We start from the raw sequence: 21,986 nt of genomic DNA, 5'->3' as shown, positions 1-21,986 counted from the left end.
GACAGCCCCCCCCCCCCAGTTTAGGTAGTGAGTGGTGTCCTCGGTATAGGCAGCCCCACCAGTTTAAGTAGTCAGTAGTGCCCTCATAAGCAGCCCCCCCAGTTTACCAATAAGTGGTCCCCGCAGTATGAGCGGCCTCTCACCCGTCCCTGTTACAGACCTGTCCAGTGCCGATCATCCCCGCTGCCTTCCCATCGCAGCCTCAGATCACCGATTCCAGCTGCCTCCGCGTTACAGTAGCAATGATCATTACACTTCAGATCAATGGGACAGTGAAGGTGCATGGTTCCCGCGCGGCTGATGGCTGTACTTCAAATGCAGAAGTGACTAATGACGTCACTTCGGCATTTGCAGTACTGTGCGCAGGGACCATGCGCCTTCACTGTCCCGTTGAGCTGAAGTGTAGTGATCATTGCTACTGTAGTGCGGAGGCAGCGGGGACAGCAGGCAGCGATGATCGGAGGTCTGTGGCTGCGGGGATGGCAGGCGTACCCCCCGGCAGTAGTCTCGCGTAGCACCGCGTCTTGAGAAACCCTGTGCTAGAACACCCACTCTGCTCATCAGTGCTGCAGTGCAGACTAACATTCATGTCCTGCTAAAACTGGTGGCAGAAAGGACGTAAATGTACTGTAGTGTGGGCACAAGTGGTATATTTCTTATTTTTAAATGTTAATTGGCAAGAAAAAAAACCTACCTACCCTATACCAACTATGTTTTCTGCTTTCTTTCAGCTGGAAAGATATCTGGCAAAAAATATTCCCCGTGGACAATTTAAACTGGTGGTCATAAAAAATGCAACAAGCCAAATATTATAAGATGGACATGTAACAATGAAAGGGTCTCGGCTCTGCCAGCATGTTTAACAAACAAGATAATGGTATAAAGGTGCCCTAAAATGCCACATCTACCATAAACATGGACATCAATAAAATGAAAAATGAGAAAATAACATTATACTTTTAATTTTATAACATGTCTCTAAGAGTTCTTGGTTGTTACTGGTGTAGTAGTGTTGTACTGAGAGAAATACAGAAGCGGCAACATTTATTACATTATCTACTACTTGCCTGGTTACTCTTATAATAGTCCTAATAATCCTAACATTTGTATAGCACTTTTCTCCTGTTGGACTCAAAGAGCTGCAGCCACTGAGACGCGCTCAAGAGGTCACCCTGCAGTGTTAGGAAGTCTTGCCCAAGGACTTCTTACTGAATAAGTACGGACCACCATAGCCAGGATTCGAACCCTGGTCTCCCATGTCAAAGGCAGATCCCTTAACCAGTACAGTTATGAGTCTTGGCCCCATATGCAATTGACTTTTTCTCCTGAGAATTCTCCTAGGTAATATTCATCAACAAGCAAGAAAGTACTCAAAATAAAATTTAAGGTACTGTCTAACAATTGTTGGCACTTTTTCAATTGCGAAGTGCTGAAGTTATTTTAAAAATAAGTTGAAAAATTATCTCCTATGAGAAAACTTAGGAGAATGTTAATTGCATGTGGGCCCTGGCCTCTAATTGATTGAGACACTCAACCAGAGCTATTGTGCAGATCAGGGGCTTGATTCACAAAGCGGTGCTAACTGTTAGCACGCCTGTGAAAACCCCCTTAGCACATCTAAACGAGCTTTTCGCGCACAAAACTTTACGTGCGCTCTGCACAGAGCGCAGGGCGCTCCGCGCGAAGTGCCCATTAAAGCCTATGGGCTATCTGATTGAGAAAACCGATGCTAACCTACTTAGCACCCTGGTTAGTGCGCCTAAAGACTTTAGACGTGCTAAGTAGGTTAGCACCCGCATAGTGAATCAAGCCTTAGGTGGCCTAACTTCACTGGCATCATTTTTGTTCAAGTTTGTGTCACTCTACTGATGCCAAAAGTCCAGGTGGGGTCATAAAAAAGTGAATGTTATCTGAGATCCATGTTTGCACATCACACCAAATGCTCAGATCTCCGTGACACATCACATATGTATAATAGAAAATTACTAATAACCACAAAATGGATGGAAAGAGTGCATTATCCTGAATACACTTAAAAATGAAGGCTAGAAACTTTCAGGAATATAAAAAAAAAATAAAAATCAGTGGGACAGTTAGCCCCTCCACCCCCCAATTTGGAATGATAGCAGAACACCGACAATTTTCACCACACGTTAAAGTCTCAGTGCGAAGCCCCCCCCCCCCCCCCCCCAAAAAAAAAAAAATGCCCTCTGACTTTGTATAGGTAGGTACAGTGGTTTGCAAAAGTATTCGGCCCCCTTGAAGTTTTCCACATTTTGTCACATTACTGCCACAAACATGCATCATTTTTTTGGGAATTCCAAATGAAAGACCAATACAAAGTGGTGTGCACGTGAGAAGTGGATCGGAAATCATACATGATTCCAAACATGTTTTACAAATCAGTAACTGCAAAGTGGGGTATGCGTAATTATTCGGCCCCCTGATTCAATACTTTGTAGAACCACCTTTTGCTGCAATTACAGCTGCCAGTCTTTTAGGGTATGTCTCTACCAGCTTTACACATCTAGTGACTGAAATCCTTGCCCATTCTTCGTTGCAAAACAGCTCCAGCTCAGTCAGATTAGACTACTGCTGTATTGTGTTGTTAGCTGTGTCCAAAGCCAGCCTGGAGAAAGCAGAGTCAAAAGAAAACAATGTCCCCAGAGCATAGAAAGGAAGCAGCCGCATAGTGGAACAGGCTGTGATCAGTGATGACAAGCTCAGTACATTATAGTGGGCTCTTGCACAGAACAGAAGGAAAGCATAGAAAAATGCACCTTGTATGTATTTAGAGGGTTTAGCCTGTAATTCCCCCTCATCTGTGACTAATCACAAGTGTAATTTGATCTTTCCCCTGTATCACCTGACTGCCATGGCAGAGAGCTTATTTGAAAGCACAGGATGTTAATATGCCTGCTTCCATGAAAGCAGGAAGTAGATACACTGCAGATTTATTCCAGCTGTAAGAAGTGTTTTTCTTTAACCTCCTGAGCGTTACACCGCTCAGGAGGTTTTGCTAGTTTGTATCCCCATGTAAATTAATGTGACCTCATGCTTGTAAAACCTTTAACTAGCACTAGGCTAGCTAGCTCAAGTGTCCAGGACCCCCCCCCCCCCCCCCCCCCCCCCGTTTATACATTACCCAGCCTGGATCCAGCGATCGGCATAGCCTCCCCGCATAGCTCCGGTCTTCACTATGGGGAGGATCACACATGACGTCGCTGACATCATGCGCAAACCCAATCCCAAACCCATGGAGAGACCGGAGCTGTGCGGGGAGGCTGCGCGATCGCTGGATCCTGGCTAGGTAATGTATTAATGCGGAGATTGGTGGGGATCGCAGGCAATCGGGGGGAGCTGGACACTTGTACTAGCTAGCCTAGAGCTAGTTAAAGGTTTTACAGGCATGAGGTCACATTAATTATGCATGGGGGACTCCTGGGGCCAGCAAGCGGTATGCCTGACACAGTGTCGGGCATACCGCTAAGGAGGTTAAAGGTTATTATGCTGTTCTGTACTCTCGTTAGTATCAGGGCAGACCAGAGGTGGTGTGTGTCTGTGACAAGTTGACACAAGCACAAACAGTGCTCTGAGCTCAGTCTCAGCCAGCCTCTCCATCCGTCAGGAGGAAATAGCCAAGCAGTCATGTGACTGCTGTGCTGCCTGTCAGCTGACGCCCGGCTTGACGGCTCTCTGTGTGTGCATGCGCCGCCGTTGCGTTCCAAAAGGAAACCGGCGGCAGAGGGAGAGTGGGAGATCGAGACTCACTGCGTGCACCAGGTGTCCAGATAATTGAGGGGCAAAACATTTATTTGAGGGGGCTCTGCCCCTTCTTGCCCCTGCGTACAGCTGGCCCCGCTTGCACGAATTCTGAACCACGAATGCCCAGTGATAGAATATGTACAGATACATTAATTACAAGGGAACTTGCAAGGACTGAGAGGTATTATGGCAAATAGATAAGACCCATTACTTAACATCTACATAGACTCGAGCTTACATAGAGTGGTGCTATTTTTATATGTACAGTAGGTCTGTCTGGGAGGTGAATTTCCCTTAAATATCCAAGTTTAAAGTTTTCAATGTCTCAATTACATGAAGGTAGATTTTTAATCTTAAAAAAAACAAAATAAGACTGTGGGATTCCAGTAAAGTGCTATTGAGGATAAGGATTATAGGTACAATGTTTTATCTCACAAATGTATTTTCACTTTGCTAAAAGCCATGATATGTTCTTAAAAGATGGGCAATCAGATGCTGATTTGTCCACCTTACATGCAAATTGAATGTAAACTGTATGCAACTTGAAACTGGCCGAAAACAAGGTTTGCAGCTTGAAATTGGGCCAATCCAAATTGGCAAGACACACAATCAGAATTTAATTCGCATGAAAGTCAGACAAAATTACCATCTCATTGAGCCTCTATGGTGTCAGTTATGGCTTTGAGTTTCTAGACTATTTTGACATCTCTGTAATCAGACATCAGCCATATTTTACCTAGACAATTCCTTTACTACACCACGTTTCTACTACATAGGCAGGGTAGGTTCAAACCATAGTGGGGACCAGGGCAAAATTAACCTGCCCCCCCCCCCCCCCCCCCAACTTTACTGTGATCCCTGAGACCACTGAAAAGTTTTGTCAGCATATGAACTCACTTGTCCCGCTGCGCTGCTCCAGTCTGTGCACTCACCTTTATCCCTGCTGTGACTCGGTGCATGCTATTGCATAATGTACATGGGGGTCATGGAGAAGAGGCAGCCAGCGGGGATAAAGGCGGGAAGCACAAAGTAGCAGTGCAACGGGATAGGTGAGTTGCTATCCCGACAGAACTTTGCAGTGGCTCAGAGGAGCACGAGTCAGGTGGAGACCTGGGGGGCCCGGCAGCACTCATGGGCCATGGGGAGATTGCCTCCTTTGCCTTATGCGGCACGTGTCAAATTCCAGGCCTGGAGGGCCAGATCCATGCCAGTGTGTAGGATGGACTGAGAAACAGAGGAATGTGTTCTACCTGATGGACCATATCTTTTCTGATTCAGATCCATTAACTAATTTGAGTGGTGTCAAAAAGGTGTGAGGATCTCGGCCCTCGAAGGACCGATTTGACATCCCTGCTCTATGGTAAAGCCGGCCCTATAAACGGGGACTAAAGTAACTACGGCGCAATAGTTCCCATAGTGAATCTTACTCTGGACTTAGATGCAGGACCAATCAAGAGCACTTTAAAAACAAAAACAATATGAAAAACATTAGTCAAAATAAAACTTGAGTCGTTTTAAGTACAGAAGTTTCATTTTATTGTAGATATTAACAATATTAAAATAGCTAATTTCCTTTACGGTTTCAAAAACCACTTTGTTATCCACAATTTCCCTGGCTGTTACAGAGATGTGAAGTCTTCAAATAAAGTGAGAAAAACAAAGGGAGAGGTTATGCTAAATAAATAAATTAAGAACAAGACTTGTCCATGTACATTTACCTCCCACATCAGTCAGATAGCAAGCACGAATCTCTCACACCATGTGATTAGCCCTTTTGTAGTATTTGGCATCCAGTTTAAGTCATGCTTCCACAATTATCAAGCCCTCCTTCCAAGCATCAACATCCACCAACCTGTTTACTGCTGACCTGCTCCAGCCCTCACCACAAGCTTGTCACTATTAATGCTAAGGGCCTGGAGGACCTATTTTTGCATGTTAGAACTTTGGAGGTTATGAAGAGACAAAGCTAGCATGGAGACCTTAGTCTACTTGAGGTGAACCACTGGGAAACCTCATACAAAAATTCCTCTAACGTAATTGGGTGGACAGCACCCTCTAGAACCCTTAGCTTTTGGATAGGTTGTATAATAACTACGCCAATACTGCGCTTCAAGTTGCTGTGATTAGAGAGCTGTTCCATATGAGGTTTTCTGCTGGGTCACCACAAGTTGACTAGTACCAGCATGGGGATTATGGCTAAGGCCTACTAAAACATAAAGGGGGTGTATAATCTAAACTGCGTTAAGCAGAATGACGTGTGTTAAGTCTCACCACATGATGAGTAGAGCAGAATGCACCACCACATTACATGCAATGCATTATGCTCTATTCATCCGACACAGGACTTCAACGCAATTTAGTGCATACAACCCATGTGTCACTTATTAAAGGGTAAGTGCATTTAAAACGTTACTTTTACGATCATATGTGTGACAGTCAACATGATTCAGTACTTAAGAGCAACTGCTCCAACCAAAGGTCTGCAAACACAAACGGCATCTACTCATCTTATCACTGCTTATTGCTGACTTGCTGTTTATTTTTTGGATTTTTCTCCTGGCATACAACTATACCACATTGAGAGGATTTTGCTGGAATAGTCATTTGGCATAATACACAGCTCGTTTCTCAACATGACCTTAAGCAGTGGGTAGGGATGGTCAAGGAGATGCAATAATTCCAAGTTGATTCAGGATTATGCACATTTTGTATACAAATGTATGCATTTTGAAAAGGGAAAGATCAATTCCACCTTGGGAGGATCTGATTGGTCCATTTCAAGCTATATATATTTAGGGATCTTTTCTGCTAACAGAGTCGTTCTCATTTCACCTAAAGTAATGGTATGAATAGATGCAAATATATGCATCTTAAAAATGGAGTGTTCAAATTCCACCTTTTGCAACTCCAAATTATTTGCATCTCACTGACCATCCATAGTGGTCAGAGAGAGCAGGATTAGATTCGTATTAACAATTCTGCAGTGTGGAAGCGGCCAATTGCTTTCAAAAAGACATCAAGTCTTGCTGACTTTTTGAAGTTATGTAGCCTCATCAGTATGCAGAAAATGCACTTACCCTTTGAAGCAATATTATAGATGAAAACCAACTTCTAGGGATGAACGTGTGTGCTCAAACTTCTCTTTCAAAAATTGTCCCCTCTGCTCTTTATGTCTTTGTAATGATACATGCGAGGAAGCTAACAAGTCCCTTTTTCAGATTGGCACTAAGTCTTGCTCTTTGCTGTGGTAAAGCAAGGGTAGGGACTTTGATATAGTTCTGACCCTCTCACCTTTCCCACCGCCCAATGATTGGAAGAGGCTGATGCCACGAGACATTCAACAGGGGTCTATTCTAATGATTCTCCTAACAAGAACATTTCCAAAGACTTAGCGTAGGGACACACTAGGCAGAATCGTACATGCGTTTTCCATAGCACATAGTGCACACCGCATATGCGATTCTGCCTGGTGTGTTCCTACTCTTAGAAAGGGAAAGCAATCTACCAAATGATAATATTGAGCAGCTGATCAATTTGTGGGCTTCTGGATAATTAACACAGCTGTTGGCTAACTGATTATCAGCCAGTGCCTTTCATTTGCATGTTTCAACTTCTACTTAATACCAGGTCTGTTCCACTACTGGTCTCTCAGCTTTTACCGCATGATCCATTTCAGAAGCTGATCTTTAGGGAGCAGCGAAACTGTGCAGGGCAAAGAAGGTACACTCTTTTCAACTAAAAGGGTTGTTTTCCTTTTGCCCAAAGTAATGGTAAAAGTCTAACCATAGAAAACTGGTAGACACATAATGCTATCACAGAGGTTCACTCCCTTAGACATGCCATACAAGATGTGCCCAGACCAGCCCTGAGGCTGTTAGCTTTAGCTTCAGAGACCTGTTTAAACAAGTGAGTGTGTAAAACCAGGAGGGTCCATCATCATAACTGTTTAGAACTTTTCCTTAAAGAGACCAGTCACAACTGGGCTAATCAAGATAAATGTGAACGCAAATACTGCAAAGCTGTGCAGATGTTGATTTTTTAGGTTTGTAGAAGTGCAAGGTGCTCAAGAAATCTAGGCTGGTCAGTTTGAGAAGACCAGTAGAAATCTCTTCTGCAGAAGTCATTTGATCAGAGATTTGCTTCAGCATAAACAGTTTCTCCACTGGGCACAGGAAAGACGTGCACTTTAATATCATTATTGCAACTTTCTTTTATTACAAAACCATTTGATAGTCCTTATTCTCTATGAATAATAGATCCAGCCCTCCTTTCACATTCAAAGCAAGAGCCATCACATACGAGGTTCTTTCATCAACACAGAACCATCTTATTAACAGATAACCCCGACAACTAACAGGTGCAAAACATTGTAACATTCTGTAACAACCAGGGTGACGCAGCTTTACATTTCACTAAAACACTCCAAAGTCTCCAGCTTCAGCCTTCAGTTTCTGGCCTGAGAGAGGCATTGCATAGCTTAATACTTACACTGCCAGTGCTTTGTGAATATGGGAGCTGGGGATGAGGGTAATGGGGTTCCTGGCAGTAAAGTGTTTAAGCATGACATCAGGAATAATAAACAGAAACATGTTATTGTGGTAGGAGGTGTTCCTCTACCTTACACAGAAGATAGAGCTATTCAGTGCTTATTCTCTAAAGTACATACATCAGTAGCAGTATCACATCTGTCCTGCATCCACATGTTACAATACCGATTTATACCATTTAGGATAAAAAATATATAGTCGGCTGGATGACACTAGTCCTAAAATTGTGGACGTTCCAATAGCAATCTTCTATCTTGACTTCCTTTCATGGTGCATGGTGATGAGGTCATCACGTATGTGAATGGAAAAAAAAAATCATACTTTACAACCAAAATATACATATTTACAGATCTGTAAACTTCAAAAAGTTAGATAAAAAACAAGAAAACAAAAACAAACAAAAAACAAAACTAAATAGAAATTAAAAACTGTCTAAGACTGTTCACTGGATATGGGTGCCAAAGGCAAAAGAAATGAATCAGACCAAGCGGGTTTGACATCAGTTTGAAGTGATTAGTGTTTTGATAACTCCAGCTGTGTAGTTTAGCAACAAACTGCATAAAGTAAATGTAGGATTGCCATGCTGGAGAGCCGACCTGTCCAACCATGCATCCCCAGAGGGGCTGCTTTCATTGTCTTGCCCACTAAATTATGTGTGTGTGTGTGTGTATTGGTGTGATATGTACAGCTCCTTCAACTAGACTTTATCTGAAATTTACCACTCCTGTCCATGGAAAGATAAACACAAATAAAAATAGGTATATTTTTTTCTCCTTTTTTTATACATATAAAAAGATCTACATATTATTAACTTCCATTTGATATGTTACATGTGAATTTCTGTACAGAGCACAATGCGTCCACTCTACATAGAATGTATATGTACAGCGCGGTATGGCTGGGCTCCACCCATAATCGCAAAGGCGCAGTTCGGTATCACTCTTCCACAGTTGGGTGCTAGTCATTTGGTATAGCAGCATTGTCTGGATGGCACAGAGTTCATCAAGGGAGATTAGCAACTGCTGTTTTTGAACTCTCCGTTCTCTGTAATGGACAGCTTGGTGGGATTGGTCGGAGAGATTCCATTTCGCACTTGTGAGCTATAGCGCTCCTTTACTTGCGTCAGCGCGCTCATGAGTCGCGTGTTGGCTGCATCCAGCGACATGATCCTCTTCTCCTGAAAAACATGGGTCAGTTTAGATGCTGCAACACCATAGTCTGGAGAAAAAGCATACTGCACAATTGATATCTTTCTTCTTTGCAAAATGAAACCTCCACCAAGGATCCACAACCTTTTAAAATGGTCTGTTATAGCTGATAATCTACTACAGAAAGGCCACCATTCATGGAAAGTGTTGGACCCACCATCAGTAAACTACTTGAAATACTTGGTAAATTCTGCCCTCCAATTGAGAGGCCTATTGGACTAGAATATTGTCACACAAATTTGATAGAATTTGTAGCTCATGGATAGTGTCTCTAATAATTCTGCATTATCTTTCTAAGGGGAAGTAAGGAGTAAAGAATTATATGAGGGAAATGCATGGAAGGGGGGCAGGAATGTAGAAATCTATAGGACGTGTAATGTTGATCCACGGAGCAGAATTATCTCTTGCAGAAGTATTGGTAATTTGTAGGAGTATTTTATAGCATGTTATAAGTGAATCAAAGATGAACTACAATAACTTATGAAACTAGGAGGACACGTATTTAGCACATCCTGGAATTCTCATTTGGTGGTCAACAGAACAGAGAAATATGATAAGAAAGCAGCAACAGCCTGACAGAAGATTTTAACTATACTAATCTATTAGAGCAGAAAATGTGTTGGATGATGTTGGGCTTCCATGATAGTTCCTTAAAAAATAAATAAAGGTTTCAACAACTGGCCTTCCCAGGACTTCCTAAAGCCTGGGCCCCCATTAAAAGGCTCAGGGGTTCCATCCCAGGTGCAGTGCAGTCTACAAGTGATTGTGCTACTCTATAGAGCACAGAGCAATGACAATGAAGTCCACTTAGATGGGAATGATCCATAATGAATATTTATACCGAGATCAGACTTATCCTCGGTACTTCAGTACTGATAAGTGACCACTGGATATAGGTCAGAGGTGTGCGGTATATTTCATTTTGCAGAGAAGAAAAAACAAACAAAAATACAAGACGCTGGCTGTGAATGGTACACTCTTGGAGGAATCTACGAGGAGGACGGAGAGCCTGACAATATGGCGTAACGGACGGCCTGTTGACTGGCAGCGCAGGAGACACAACAACACAGGAGTGAAGCAGCCAGAAGCTGGATCCAATAGGTTGTGTTGAGCGTGTGGAGGAGGGGGAGGTGGTGAAGGGAAGCACAAACTAAAAGTCATAATAAAATAAAGCAAATAAAAGAGCGAAATATGCACTGCTCCAAACCCCATTCCAGCTCATAGTGCTCAGGTCAGAAAAGGAAGGGGGGGGGGGGGGGGGGGAGGGGGGAGGATGGTCGGAGGGGTGCAAGTCTCTATAATACACCAGCAGTTACATGTCAGCAAAGAGAAAGATACCCCATGACTTTACAGCTTCTCCATTCTCGCTATACAACACAAATAACACACTACAATGGCTAATATCCACTATCCTCCAAACAACAAGATCAAGCCAGTAATGTGAAAGTTAACACAGCTGAAACCCAATCTTCATATTTACCAGAGTTAGTAAAGTGGCATAACATGAGGTGGAGGGAGGATAGCAAAGATTACACCAGCCTAGATACTACTATTCCAGCATATATATGGTTTCACTGCAAGTTGAAGGGGCAGGATGAACAGACCATTTCTAATCCGCTCAGTCTACTGTAAAAAGCAGACAGAGTAAAGAGGTTGCTAGAAGCAGCTACATGGTACATTCCATTTTCAATCCTGCAGTACAGCTAGATTGGTGCAGCTCATTCATCACTCTAGCCTTATTCCTTTAACACTTTATGGGAACTGCTGTTCTTGTTATTCCATGGATGTTTCAATTTGAGCAATTCATCACCACAAGCTATGCATTGCTCTTTACTGCTCTAAAGCAGACTTGAAGTCCTGCTACATGGCAGCATTTCTGAAAGATAAAATAACAACCGCATGGCGCATGCCATCACAACTAACACTCTGGAAAATAGCCAGTAATGCCAAGCTATTCGGGGACTTAATCTCTGCCCTCTGCAACAATGAAAGTGCAGGGGAGTGAGTGTGTGAGAGGAAGGGGTGGGCCATCCCTGTAAGCATAGGGGGGAGGGAGCAGGTGGATACTTCTTTGTTGATGCCACTACGGCAGCGGGGAAGACCTAAGCCAAAAAGAAAAACAGACTTGGCCAGGTAAGTATGCATTTGGTGGAACACCATTGGTCTACACTGTTTCAGACAGTAGTGTGGGCCTAGAAGTGCTTTAAAGAGAAACTCCAACCTAGAATTGAACTTTATCCCAATCAGTAGCTGATACCCCCTTTTACATGAGAAATATAATGATTTTCACAAACAGACCATCAGGGGGTGCTGTATGACTGATTTTGTGCTGAAACCCCTCCCACAAGAAGCTCTGAGTACCGCGGTACTCTGGGCAAACTGCCACAATGTAACAATGTTCACAGACAGGAATTAGCTGTTTACAGATGTCTCTAACAGCCAAAACAGCTAGGAGCAGCTGCATAACCTGCCCACAGTAAAAAATGTCACCATGTAATAAATGTCAGAATGTAAATCGGGGAGAGGAAAGATTTTACAATGAGCAAACACTGACTAAATCATTTATACATAATTATGGTAAAAAATGAAGCACTTTTTTTACTACATTATTTTCACTGGAGTTCCTCTTTAAAGACCATGTCGCATAAGAGATTTAGTTCAGAATTCTACTCTCAGCCACTAAGACTCTAAGCAGCTGCTACCAGTGTTATCCAATACAGCGGTTAGCAACTATGGTACTAAATAGCAACCAGTTACCACTGCTGCAGTGTGTGACAGACATTAGCCACTGTATTGGATAGAATTAGTAGTAATGGTTACTAGTGGCAACAACTATTTCACATGAGTCATGGCCCTAAGTTCACCTGCTAATGTATAGATGCCCCTTATGCTTTTCATGCCTTGCTCGAGCATATTTCTACAAATACTTTATGGAATTGTGAAATCATTTACATTAGAAGTGGAAAAAGTTATTTTCCCTCGCACAATTATTTATAATGGTATAGCCTAACAAACTCCAATTTTATTGAAAGTACCATCACGTTTTATTCAATCAGGGAATAACTAAAATGGACTAGTAAGGTACATTACATTTGACGACATTCAGTAATTGTTGAGGATCCATGGTGAATAAGCTGTTGATATTCTTGCCTTGCATTGCTTGAGCTTGCAGGTTTGAATACTATCTATGAACATATCTGATGGAGTACCTACAGTATGTTCTTCCTGCTTAGGTTAGTTTCCTCTGGGTGCTGTGTGTTCCTCTCCTATCCAAAACAATACTAATACTTCAATTGGCTCACCCCAGAACTGGACACAGATTATAGTATAGAGACTAGATTATGAGCACCATAAGAGGGATATTAAATAATGTAAACAGTTCTCTGTAAATGCTGCGTAAAAAGGGGCAGCGCCATAAAAATGTATAAATATATGGGCATCCCTGAGAAAGGCAAATGAAAGCAGGGAAGAGTCCAAGTATCTTCTGCCACCCCATCCATTGAGTGTCTTCCCCCACCCAATGATGGCTACCAGATGACTAGGTTCCCAGCTTCTCTTCCTGGACTGTACACATCTGCATGTTTTTTTAAGTCTACAAAACTCATGGCATTTCTGTCTGAGGGGAGAACACGCATGTATGTGGGAAAAGGCATTTCAGCTACAGGGAAGGTGGCAAAAGTATAATTAATGGAATGTTATTTCCACAGTACAAGAAGAATCCATAGTACAAGAACAGCATTCAGGTCTTCTTTATGCTTGAGGACAAAAACAAAGAGAGAAGGGGCGCTCTGAGACTCCTAGTGACTTCAAGGGAAAACTTCAGCAGGATGGGTCTCGCCTTTATGTTCTGTGGCTAGTACAGCGTACACAGCCCCGATGAGCAGGCGTCCCTCTTTACCTAGCCGGGGACCGGGCTCTCCGCTCTGGCGTATCGGAAGTGACGTCACTCCTCCTGGCGCTCTACACACGCGTAGCTGCGGAGCACAGGACGTAGGTGCCCAACCGCACTGAGGTTGCGTGGCGTATGCGTCTGTGTCTCCGCATAGGGACAGGGGCACACGCAACCGCCTGTATGTATTTGAGGCGTCAATTTGTCCGCATAAGTAGAATAAAGGAGATGGACCGCTACTAAAACTATAGTTAAGGGTTATATAAAGGAAAAGGGGGTTACAGGGATATAAAATTTATTAAAAGACAACGCGTTTCTCAGAGGAGCAGCCTCTGCTTTTTCAAGTCATTCATCTAAAACATTTTTCACAGTTCATTATATAGCACACTACAGCCAATCAGCTCTGTGTGGGAAGAGTAAAATTACCGTAATGGACCTAAGGGAAGGGTCCATGAAACCCCCTTTTCCTTTATATAACCCTTAACTATAGTTTTAGTAGCGGTCCATCTCCTTTATTCTACTTATGCGGACAAATTGACGCCTCAAATACATACAGGCGGTTGCGTGTGCCCCTGTCCCTATGCAGAGACACAGACGCATACGCCACGCAACCTCAGTGCGGTTGGGCACCTACGTCCTGTGCTCCGCAGCTACGCGTGTGTAGAGCGCCAGGAGGAGTGACGTCACTTCCGATACGCCAGAGCGGAGAGCCCGGTCCCCGGCTAGGCAAAGAGGGACGCTGCTCATCGGGGCTCGTGTACGCTGTACTAGCCACAGAACATAAAGGCGAGACCCATCCTGCTGAAGTTTTCCCTTGAAGTCACTAGGAGTCTCAGAGCGCCCCTTCTCTCTTTGTTTTTGTTCTTACAGTGAAAATTACAGGGAGCTGCCGAGCAACATTGAGTGGCCTGATCGCACACTCCTCTCTGGGGACTCTTCACTACCCCACACAAACTTTCTTTATGCTTGAGGCAGTAACAAATAACATTACAAGAAGAGCAGCTGCCATGTTGTGGTAACAGTCTTTGCAGAACATCTAACCACGTTATGCATCACAAATGAGACAACTGCCTTTCATTAGTAACAGGAAATGTCCACATAGATATTAAAGCAACAGAAGTGCAAACAAGCCAAAACCTCACCACCCAGGCCACTAAATATCAACACAGATCATGGCAGGAAAACTACACATCACAGATGTTTCAAGGTACTGGAAACAGAATTTATACATACGAGGAAATACAAAGTGACTAGAGAAATTGTACAGTTTTTAAGAAAATATTGCACAAGAACAATTGTGAAAAACTTAAGAACTTCAAACTCCAAAACCAACTCTACAGGACAATCACACAACACAACTAACTCCCTACTCTTTACACACTGTTACAATTATGATCACACTATACACAGGCCAAACAATGGACCTCACAGCTCAAGTCCTTATGTAAGAGGGCCAGCCGCCTACTGACAATAGTGGTGATCATTTTATAGGAAGACCTTGTATTTTCCACAGATTCAGTCTATCAGGACCCAGCAGTTCTATGAATTCAGAAGACTCACAACAAAATAGATGCCATTATGGTGTGTTAGACAGACACTCTCCTATAGCCTGGTTACTCCTAGACTATGGTAAAAATAAATACCCAGAAAGCAGGAATAAGGATGACTGCAGTATCTGATAAAGGAGCTGTCTATGCTGCCTATAGCAACCAATCATACTGTATGTTATTCTAATTCTGCCGTAGGGCACCAGCAAAGAAATGGGGATGATACTAGATGGTTGCTATGAGAAACAGAGACTCCTTTCAGACACCTGAATAAATAACACCATATTGGGGATTAGAAGCACTAATACAAAAACCTTGAAAGAGGCAGAGAGGAGCTGGAATGTGTAGGAGGTCAGGCACAGGCCATGTCTGGGGACACTGCTTAGCTAATAAGTGCACTTGTTTTACTTGCCTGTTTGCGTTACAGTCCATTAATGACCTGTAATTTAACACAGTTGTGATGAGACTGACATGAGAGAGAATTTCAGTGGTTATTTGCACTATGTGAGGAGGAGATGGGATCTCCACACTGGCAGCTTTGTGGCTGTGTCATGACACAAAACAGGAGATGTTCTCTTATATCCGGACACAGAGCATGCATGGGGACACACCACAATGGACAAACAAAAATATGAGGAGGATCGCAGTGCTTCTGCTGCAGACGCCCTTCCGGGTCACCTCACCCACCAAGTAGCATGAGAACAGAAGCTGCAACTGCTACCAGACCCATAACCACAGGGGGTCTCTAAGCTCCAACTCCAACGTAGAAATATTTAGAATTGCCAGCAGAGATAAGCCCATTGAACAGATGGTAAAATGCTGCACATGAACTGACAAAGGGTTCATTGGGATTCCATGGCAGCTGGAAACAGAATCCAGTGCTCTCTTCATAGACATGGGCGCCCCGCCTGTCCCTACTGTACTGTTGTATTGACACATCAGTCATGTGATGTAAACATTTATTCCACGTGACTAATATGCCATCATGCAGAATGGAGACACCAAGTCCAACCCCAAACTTATGAAACTCCAATCAGATTTTGCACTCTGGCGATCATTGTTTGATTGCTGTACTTCAGTAGGGAAAAAAAAGTTTATGGTGCACAGTCCATTGCCTTTAATTACGGCTACATATCACTACTTCTTAAAGTGGTAATGCACAGCAAACTGCTGAACATAGCATTTGAAACACCCCCCCCCCCCCCCCCCCCCTTTGCAATTGTAGCCTATAACAGTGCTGTCCAACTTCTTGGGCAGGGTGTATGTCTAGCACTGTTTTGTTTTTTGTTTTTTTTTAGCTGGAGGGGCAGAGCATCAATGCCCTGGCTTTGGGGGGTGAAGACAAGGGCAGGACCTGCAACAGGAGGAGGATGGACACAAAAAAATAGCCTAGACAAGCAAGTGTGGCCTAGGGCGCAACATCCACATCCGGCCCGCCAGTTGGACAGCTCTGCCCTATAACATTCTAAAGTTGGTGATCTATAAAGGAGCGATATATGAAGACGGTCACCAGACTGCTATAATAAAAATGGTATATCAGTGATCCTGCACAAAAGCTGCGATCATTTACACAGATCACCATTTTTTTAACCTTGTGAACTGCTCACCTTCTTCATAAATAGCCATTGAAATAACTAAAATGATCAGAATATTGAAGTGCCTGTGAGTACATGAAATAATACTCCTCCAGAAAGGAGGGAGCATGTATGGTATCACTGCACTGACAAGCTGCTCACTGACCTTTCAGATCTGGGCTGTATTCTGACGGAGGATCAGGAGAACCTGGGCTCTCCAGCTGTTGTGGGACTCAACCATCTGAATAGCTAATCATCATCTGAAGAAGCGACAAGCGCTGACAGATGAAATGTGCTCCTATCATTATATTAATGCTACAGCATCACAGGAAAACAGCTGCACTGCAAGAATGACAATTCCCAGAGAGGAAAGCTTTGCCTCTGACTTACAGACAGGATAATTTACTGCCATTAACACTATAGACGTTTTACCAAACAGCTCAAAGCAAGCAGGCTCTGCATCATCATTTATAGCTACGCCTTAAAGTGTACCCGAGGCAAAATAGTGAAAAAGCAGATACTTACCTAGGTAGAGGGAAGACCCTGGATAGTCCAGAAGGTTGCCATGACCTCCTGTCTCCCACCATTGCCACGCACTGACCCATTGAACATATTCAACAAGAGAGGTTGTTGGATATACACTTGTGGCCATGCTTCCCGTCTTGCACAAGTTCGGCCGTACTGTTCCTGCATGAAGGCTGTGCCTGTGCAGTAACCAAGCGTCTCCTTGCTACTGCGCAGGTGTTCTCATGCAGGTGCAGTACAGATGTGCCCGTGCAAGATTGGGAGCACACCTGCAGACTAAAAGGGTGTCCTGGCGAGTGGTGGTGACCATCCAGAGGCTTCGCTCTTCTTAGGTACGTATGTTTTTTTTTTTCATTTATATTTCGCCTCGAGTTTGCTTTAACATGATTCAACAGATGCCTGCATTCTGTCTGCAGTCTCTAAACACCCACAATGTTTGTGGGTAGCAAGAGACCACATGACCTTTGAACTTGGCTAAAGGTCAAATGACAAAGCTTGGTTTTAGCTAACTTTTGTTCATGGGAAACATATTCTTTTAAAAAGTATTAATTATTAATTATGAACCATTGCAAGTGATTGTTTCATTGTTGGTGTCTTGCCAAACAAGGCCTGTAACTAAAGAACTATGGGCGTGATTCACAAAGCTTTTTCACCTGTTTTCCTCAGTTTTCACCTCATCTATGTTACATTTTTAAGCTCCCAAAGAGCAAAAATACAATAAAATTAAGGTAAGAAAAGTAAGACTGAAATAAAGTTAATCAGGAACAATTTACTTTGAGTGATTATTTTACTTATAAATGTGCTGAAAAGTTATTTTTATCAATTAGGTGATAAGTAATTTATGAGAAGCGTTGTGAAAAGAGTCCATTTTGCATTCCCTGAAACCTTTAAAGAGGAACTGTAACGAAAAAACGGCCCCTGGGGGGTACTCACCTCGGGTGGGGGAAGCCTCAGGATCCTAATGAGGCTTCCCACGCCGTCCTGCGTCCCTCGGGGGTCTCGCTGTAGCCCTCCGTACAGCGGTGACGTAATATTTACCTTTGCAGGCTCCTGCGCAGGCGCTCTGGCTGCTTTCGCTCCGAAGGAGGCGGAAATACCCGATCGCCGTCGGGTCCGCTCTACTGCGCAGGCGCAAGTCTCCGGCGCCTGCGCAGTAGAGCGGACCCGACTGAGATTGGGTATTTCCGCCTCCTTCGGAGCGAAAGCAGCCACAGCGCCCCCGCTGGAGCCTGCAAAGGTAAATATTGAATTGAACAGTCGGCACAGTCGCCGGCTGTTCGGAGGGCTGCAGCGAGACCTCCGTGGGACAGAGGACGGCGTGGGAAGCCTCATTAGGATCCTGAGGCTTCCCCCACCCGAGGTGAGTACCCCCCAGGGGATCTTTTTGTTGTTACAGAGTCTCTTTAACAAAAATCAAGTTGCCTGATCTGCTATACTGTAATTATGACTGTTGCAGACTGTATCTTAAAGGACTTATCAGACCAAAAAAAAAAGAATGAGTTTCACTTACCTGGGGCTTCTACCAGCCCCATGCAGCCATCCTGTGCCCTCGTAGTCACTCACTGCTGATCTGGTCCCCCTGCATCAGCTTGTTTAGTTTTTGGGCCGCATTGCGTACATTTTTACGCATTCCTGCTAGTGCAGGAACATTAACACATACATTTTTACGTGTTGAACCACTAACGCGTAAAAATGTATGCATTAATGTTCCTGCACCAGCAGGAATGCGTAAAAATGTATGCAATGCGGCCTGCCGACCCCGAGGTCGGCAAAAACTAAACGAGCTGATGGAGGGGGACCAGAGCAGCAGTGAGTGACTACGAGGGCACAGGATGGCTGCATGGGGCTGGTAGAAGCCCCAGATAAGTAAAACTCATTTTTTTATTTTGCCAGATAACTAACTACATGGCAATTGAGCAATAATGTTCTTCTGGACCTAAAACTTTCTAGACAGACCAGTAGGGCGAGTTCCAAAAATTGAAACTTATTTGTATTTTGTAATATTTCCTATTTTAGGATTGAAAATATTTTACAATGATTTTAAGCATTAAAGCACATCAGAAGCAAAAATAAACCGGTGAGCTAATGAATGATATGTATAGTATAGATAATAAACAGTACATTGGTAGCAACGAAAAGAGTCATATTGTTTTCCAGTACAGGAAGAGTTTAAAAACTTAAGTTACTGTCCAAGCAAAAGAGCTTCTCTGAGCTATCCGACTAACGTGGTCTAACTCAAGGTACACACTTAGCAGGAGATGGATAGGGAAACCCATGGCGATGCAATCTGATGAAAAATCGTCCCTGATTCATCTTTCTAGTGCGAGTACACACGATGGGCACAAATGAGAGTTCAAACAACCAAAGAACTTTCCGCAGGAGTCGCCGGGGATCTATACAAGGTGATATGCTGTGGTGGTTGTAATCGCTGGGCGTCTTGAAAGATCGCTCACCTAGTTGCGCAAACATACCCATGTCACAAAATTGTTGAAAGGATAGCACGTCACTGGAAAAATCAGTGCAAAAATTGTGTTGCGCGTAATGGCTTTTAGTCCTCCTTTTCAAGAGCTTCAACAGCCAAAAAACCGTGAGAGACAGTTTAAGGTGCAGGGAAGTTCAACGGGTCAGTAGCTCTGCTCTGGGGGTGGATTCTAAACATGCCACTGTGAAATGTTATATATAAATCTATATTACTGAAAATATTTGACTCTTTTCTTTGCTTCACTAATGTTAATTATTATCCAAACTACACATACAATTTATTCTTTCATAAGTTTTTTTTTTCCCCTTCAGATTTGCTTTAAAACTAAATTCTACCAAAATGTAAAAACCACTAATCGTTTATTTTACATACTGAAAAGAATTGCATGTGCAGGCTTATTTCTTACTTATTTATTTTATGGGAAGTCAGAAGTTGGCCGATTTGGGAAACGGAACAATGAATTCTACCACTGAATAGGACTATGATCCAGAGATGATACATACTAGCAAACTGCAATCATCTTTCAAGCTGAAATATGACTGGTTCCTCTGGACACCGGCATCACTATCCTCCTGGGCATTTCTGAATAAATCCTAGGAAGGCGGTGGATGAATAGGCAGTGTGCGGACATTGAGATGACGCATGTGAAATACATTAATTTGATACAGGACTGTGACAAGTGCACTGTACAAGCTGCTTCGTCAGTCAGTATGCAGGAGACTAGAGGACATGCATTGTGGTGCTCAGGTGAGGCAGAATAGATACCTGGGCATCAATGATTTTCTGCTTTGCATCAATGACAGCCTGCATCTCTGCATGATCCTTCTTCAGTTCCTCTTCTACCGCTATTAACCTGGAGGGGACAGAAGATGACACACATTAGCGAGCTGTACCTGAGCAGATATGTGAAGTGGATGAGCTCTGTGTCCCCGGCTCACCTGCTAATGACACTTTTCATTTGGCTGTCCTTCTCTTCCTGCTGCCGCCGCAGCCGTTCCTCGCTGTCCTCTAATCGAGATTTGTACTCCATTAGCAGCTTCTGCATCTGTTGTTCCTGTACCAGGAGGCGCCTCTCGTACTCCTCCAGGCGACGGCTGGACACTTTGAGTCGCTCTTTAAGCTTGGCGATTTCTTGCTCATACTGGAAATGAGGACAAATTTTAGAATCAAAGCTTTAAAACAAAATTTTCTATGTGCTTCTATTAAAGCCCTAGATGAGCCTCAATCAGTTTGTAAAGGTGGAAAGGAGATCGAGCCATTGCTCTCACAATTTGTGGATTTGCGACAGCTATTCCAGAGAAATTCCCTTCGGAAAAGTCAATCATGTGACCTTGGCGATCCCTCCAGTATGCATGGAGCTGGCAGCATAGGTAAAGAGCAGCTCTCACTAGCCTATCCTCCCTGTGCTGCTGAGGGATAAACTATATGTGACCAGAACTACAGTCACTCACTAGAAAAGACACAGACTTATTTATACTATGTGGACCTCATAGGTGGGAATCAAGAATTTAGATGGACAAAAAGACTTGAGGTGAGCACCTAAGCTTGTGTCTTTGTAGAACCTTGGAGATAAATGGTCACCAGACCCACCCATTCCTGCCTCTCACCTTCTTATTTCCTTAAACCAATCTTTTTTGAATCACTCCCTTAATCTCCTTTTCCACCCGTCTATCTACAATTGTCAGAGTATGGTAGATCTTCTACCGCATAAACTGTGAGTCGGTCAGGTGGATTCACAAAGTGTGAGATCTATTTGTTGTCTTGGGTATACCCTCATATACCCATTATACCATTCCGGCAGAGATATGTTGTAAAACCAGCCTTTATATAAAACACCAGAAACTTTGCGGACAGAGCTTATGGCATTTATGTGTGGTTGCCAATCCATTGTTAGCTTTTTTTTTTTCGGGCTTAGTCCCCTATATTTTCCTAGTGGTTTTGGGTCATCCTGAGCTGCTTGGTTATCCTGTTAACATTTTTACAGTAAACTTTGTCTGCGACATACTCCTACAAGAAAAGATTCTAATGGGGTAACGTGGAGGCCAATTGGACCATCAAGGCCTATCCAATGGTTGTATCAATAGAGGAAACTCGGACATCAGGGCTCCCAATGAGTGAAACATCATCTAGCTGAAAAATGATGGATGCCTGATATGTGGACAAGCAAGAATCTCAAGCATGACTAGGTATACCACACAAGTTATGGTGCTTTCAGGAAACAAAAACAGCCCAACATGCAGACTGTGCATGAGACACACTGCAGAACCTCTTTCCTATAGACTAGAATAGACCATCTCTCTGTCACCACAATGTGGAGATGATGAATTCAACTACACTGTATGACTATCATTTTTGAAACGTAATTATGGTTGTATACTTATTTCCCCTCAAACTGAATGAGCTTAACATGTTGAAGCCTCATGCTAGAGGTTCTATATTGGTGGCTTTA

General features: G+C 43.4%; 1 protein-coding gene across 11 annotated transcripts in view; it reads right to left on the bottom strand.

Annotated features, from left to right (window-relative positions):
* Positions 1 to 5,277: 5,277 nt before the first annotated feature.
* Positions 5,278 to 21,986, bottom strand: part of RASAL2 (RAS protein activator like 2) — a 476,310-nt gene continuing 459,601 nt past the window's right edge. For all 11 annotated transcript variants that reach the window (XM_068239650.1, XM_068239651.1, XM_068239656.1 and 8 more), the window contains 3 exons: positions 20,476 to 20,678; positions 20,303 to 20,390; positions 5,278 to 9,489 (listed from right to left, as the gene is read on the bottom strand). In XM_068239650.1, coding sequence (XP_068095751.1) covers positions 9,325 to 9,489; positions 20,303 to 20,390; positions 20,476 to 20,678 — 456 coding nt within the window. In that variant the 3' untranslated portion in view covers positions 5,278 to 9,324. The remainder of the gene's footprint in view (positions 9,490 to 20,302; positions 20,391 to 20,475; positions 20,679 to 21,986) is intronic.

The sequence above is a fragment of the Hyperolius riggenbachi genome, chromosome 6 (assembly GCF_040937935.1).
Source record: "Hyperolius riggenbachi isolate aHypRig1 chromosome 6, aHypRig1.pri, whole genome shotgun sequence".
Classification (NCBI taxonomy): domain Eukaryota; kingdom Metazoa; phylum Chordata; class Amphibia; order Anura; family Hyperoliidae; genus Hyperolius; species Hyperolius riggenbachi.
Note: the sequence above shows the minus strand (reverse complement) of the source record. Positions and strands in the feature narration are given on the sequence as shown.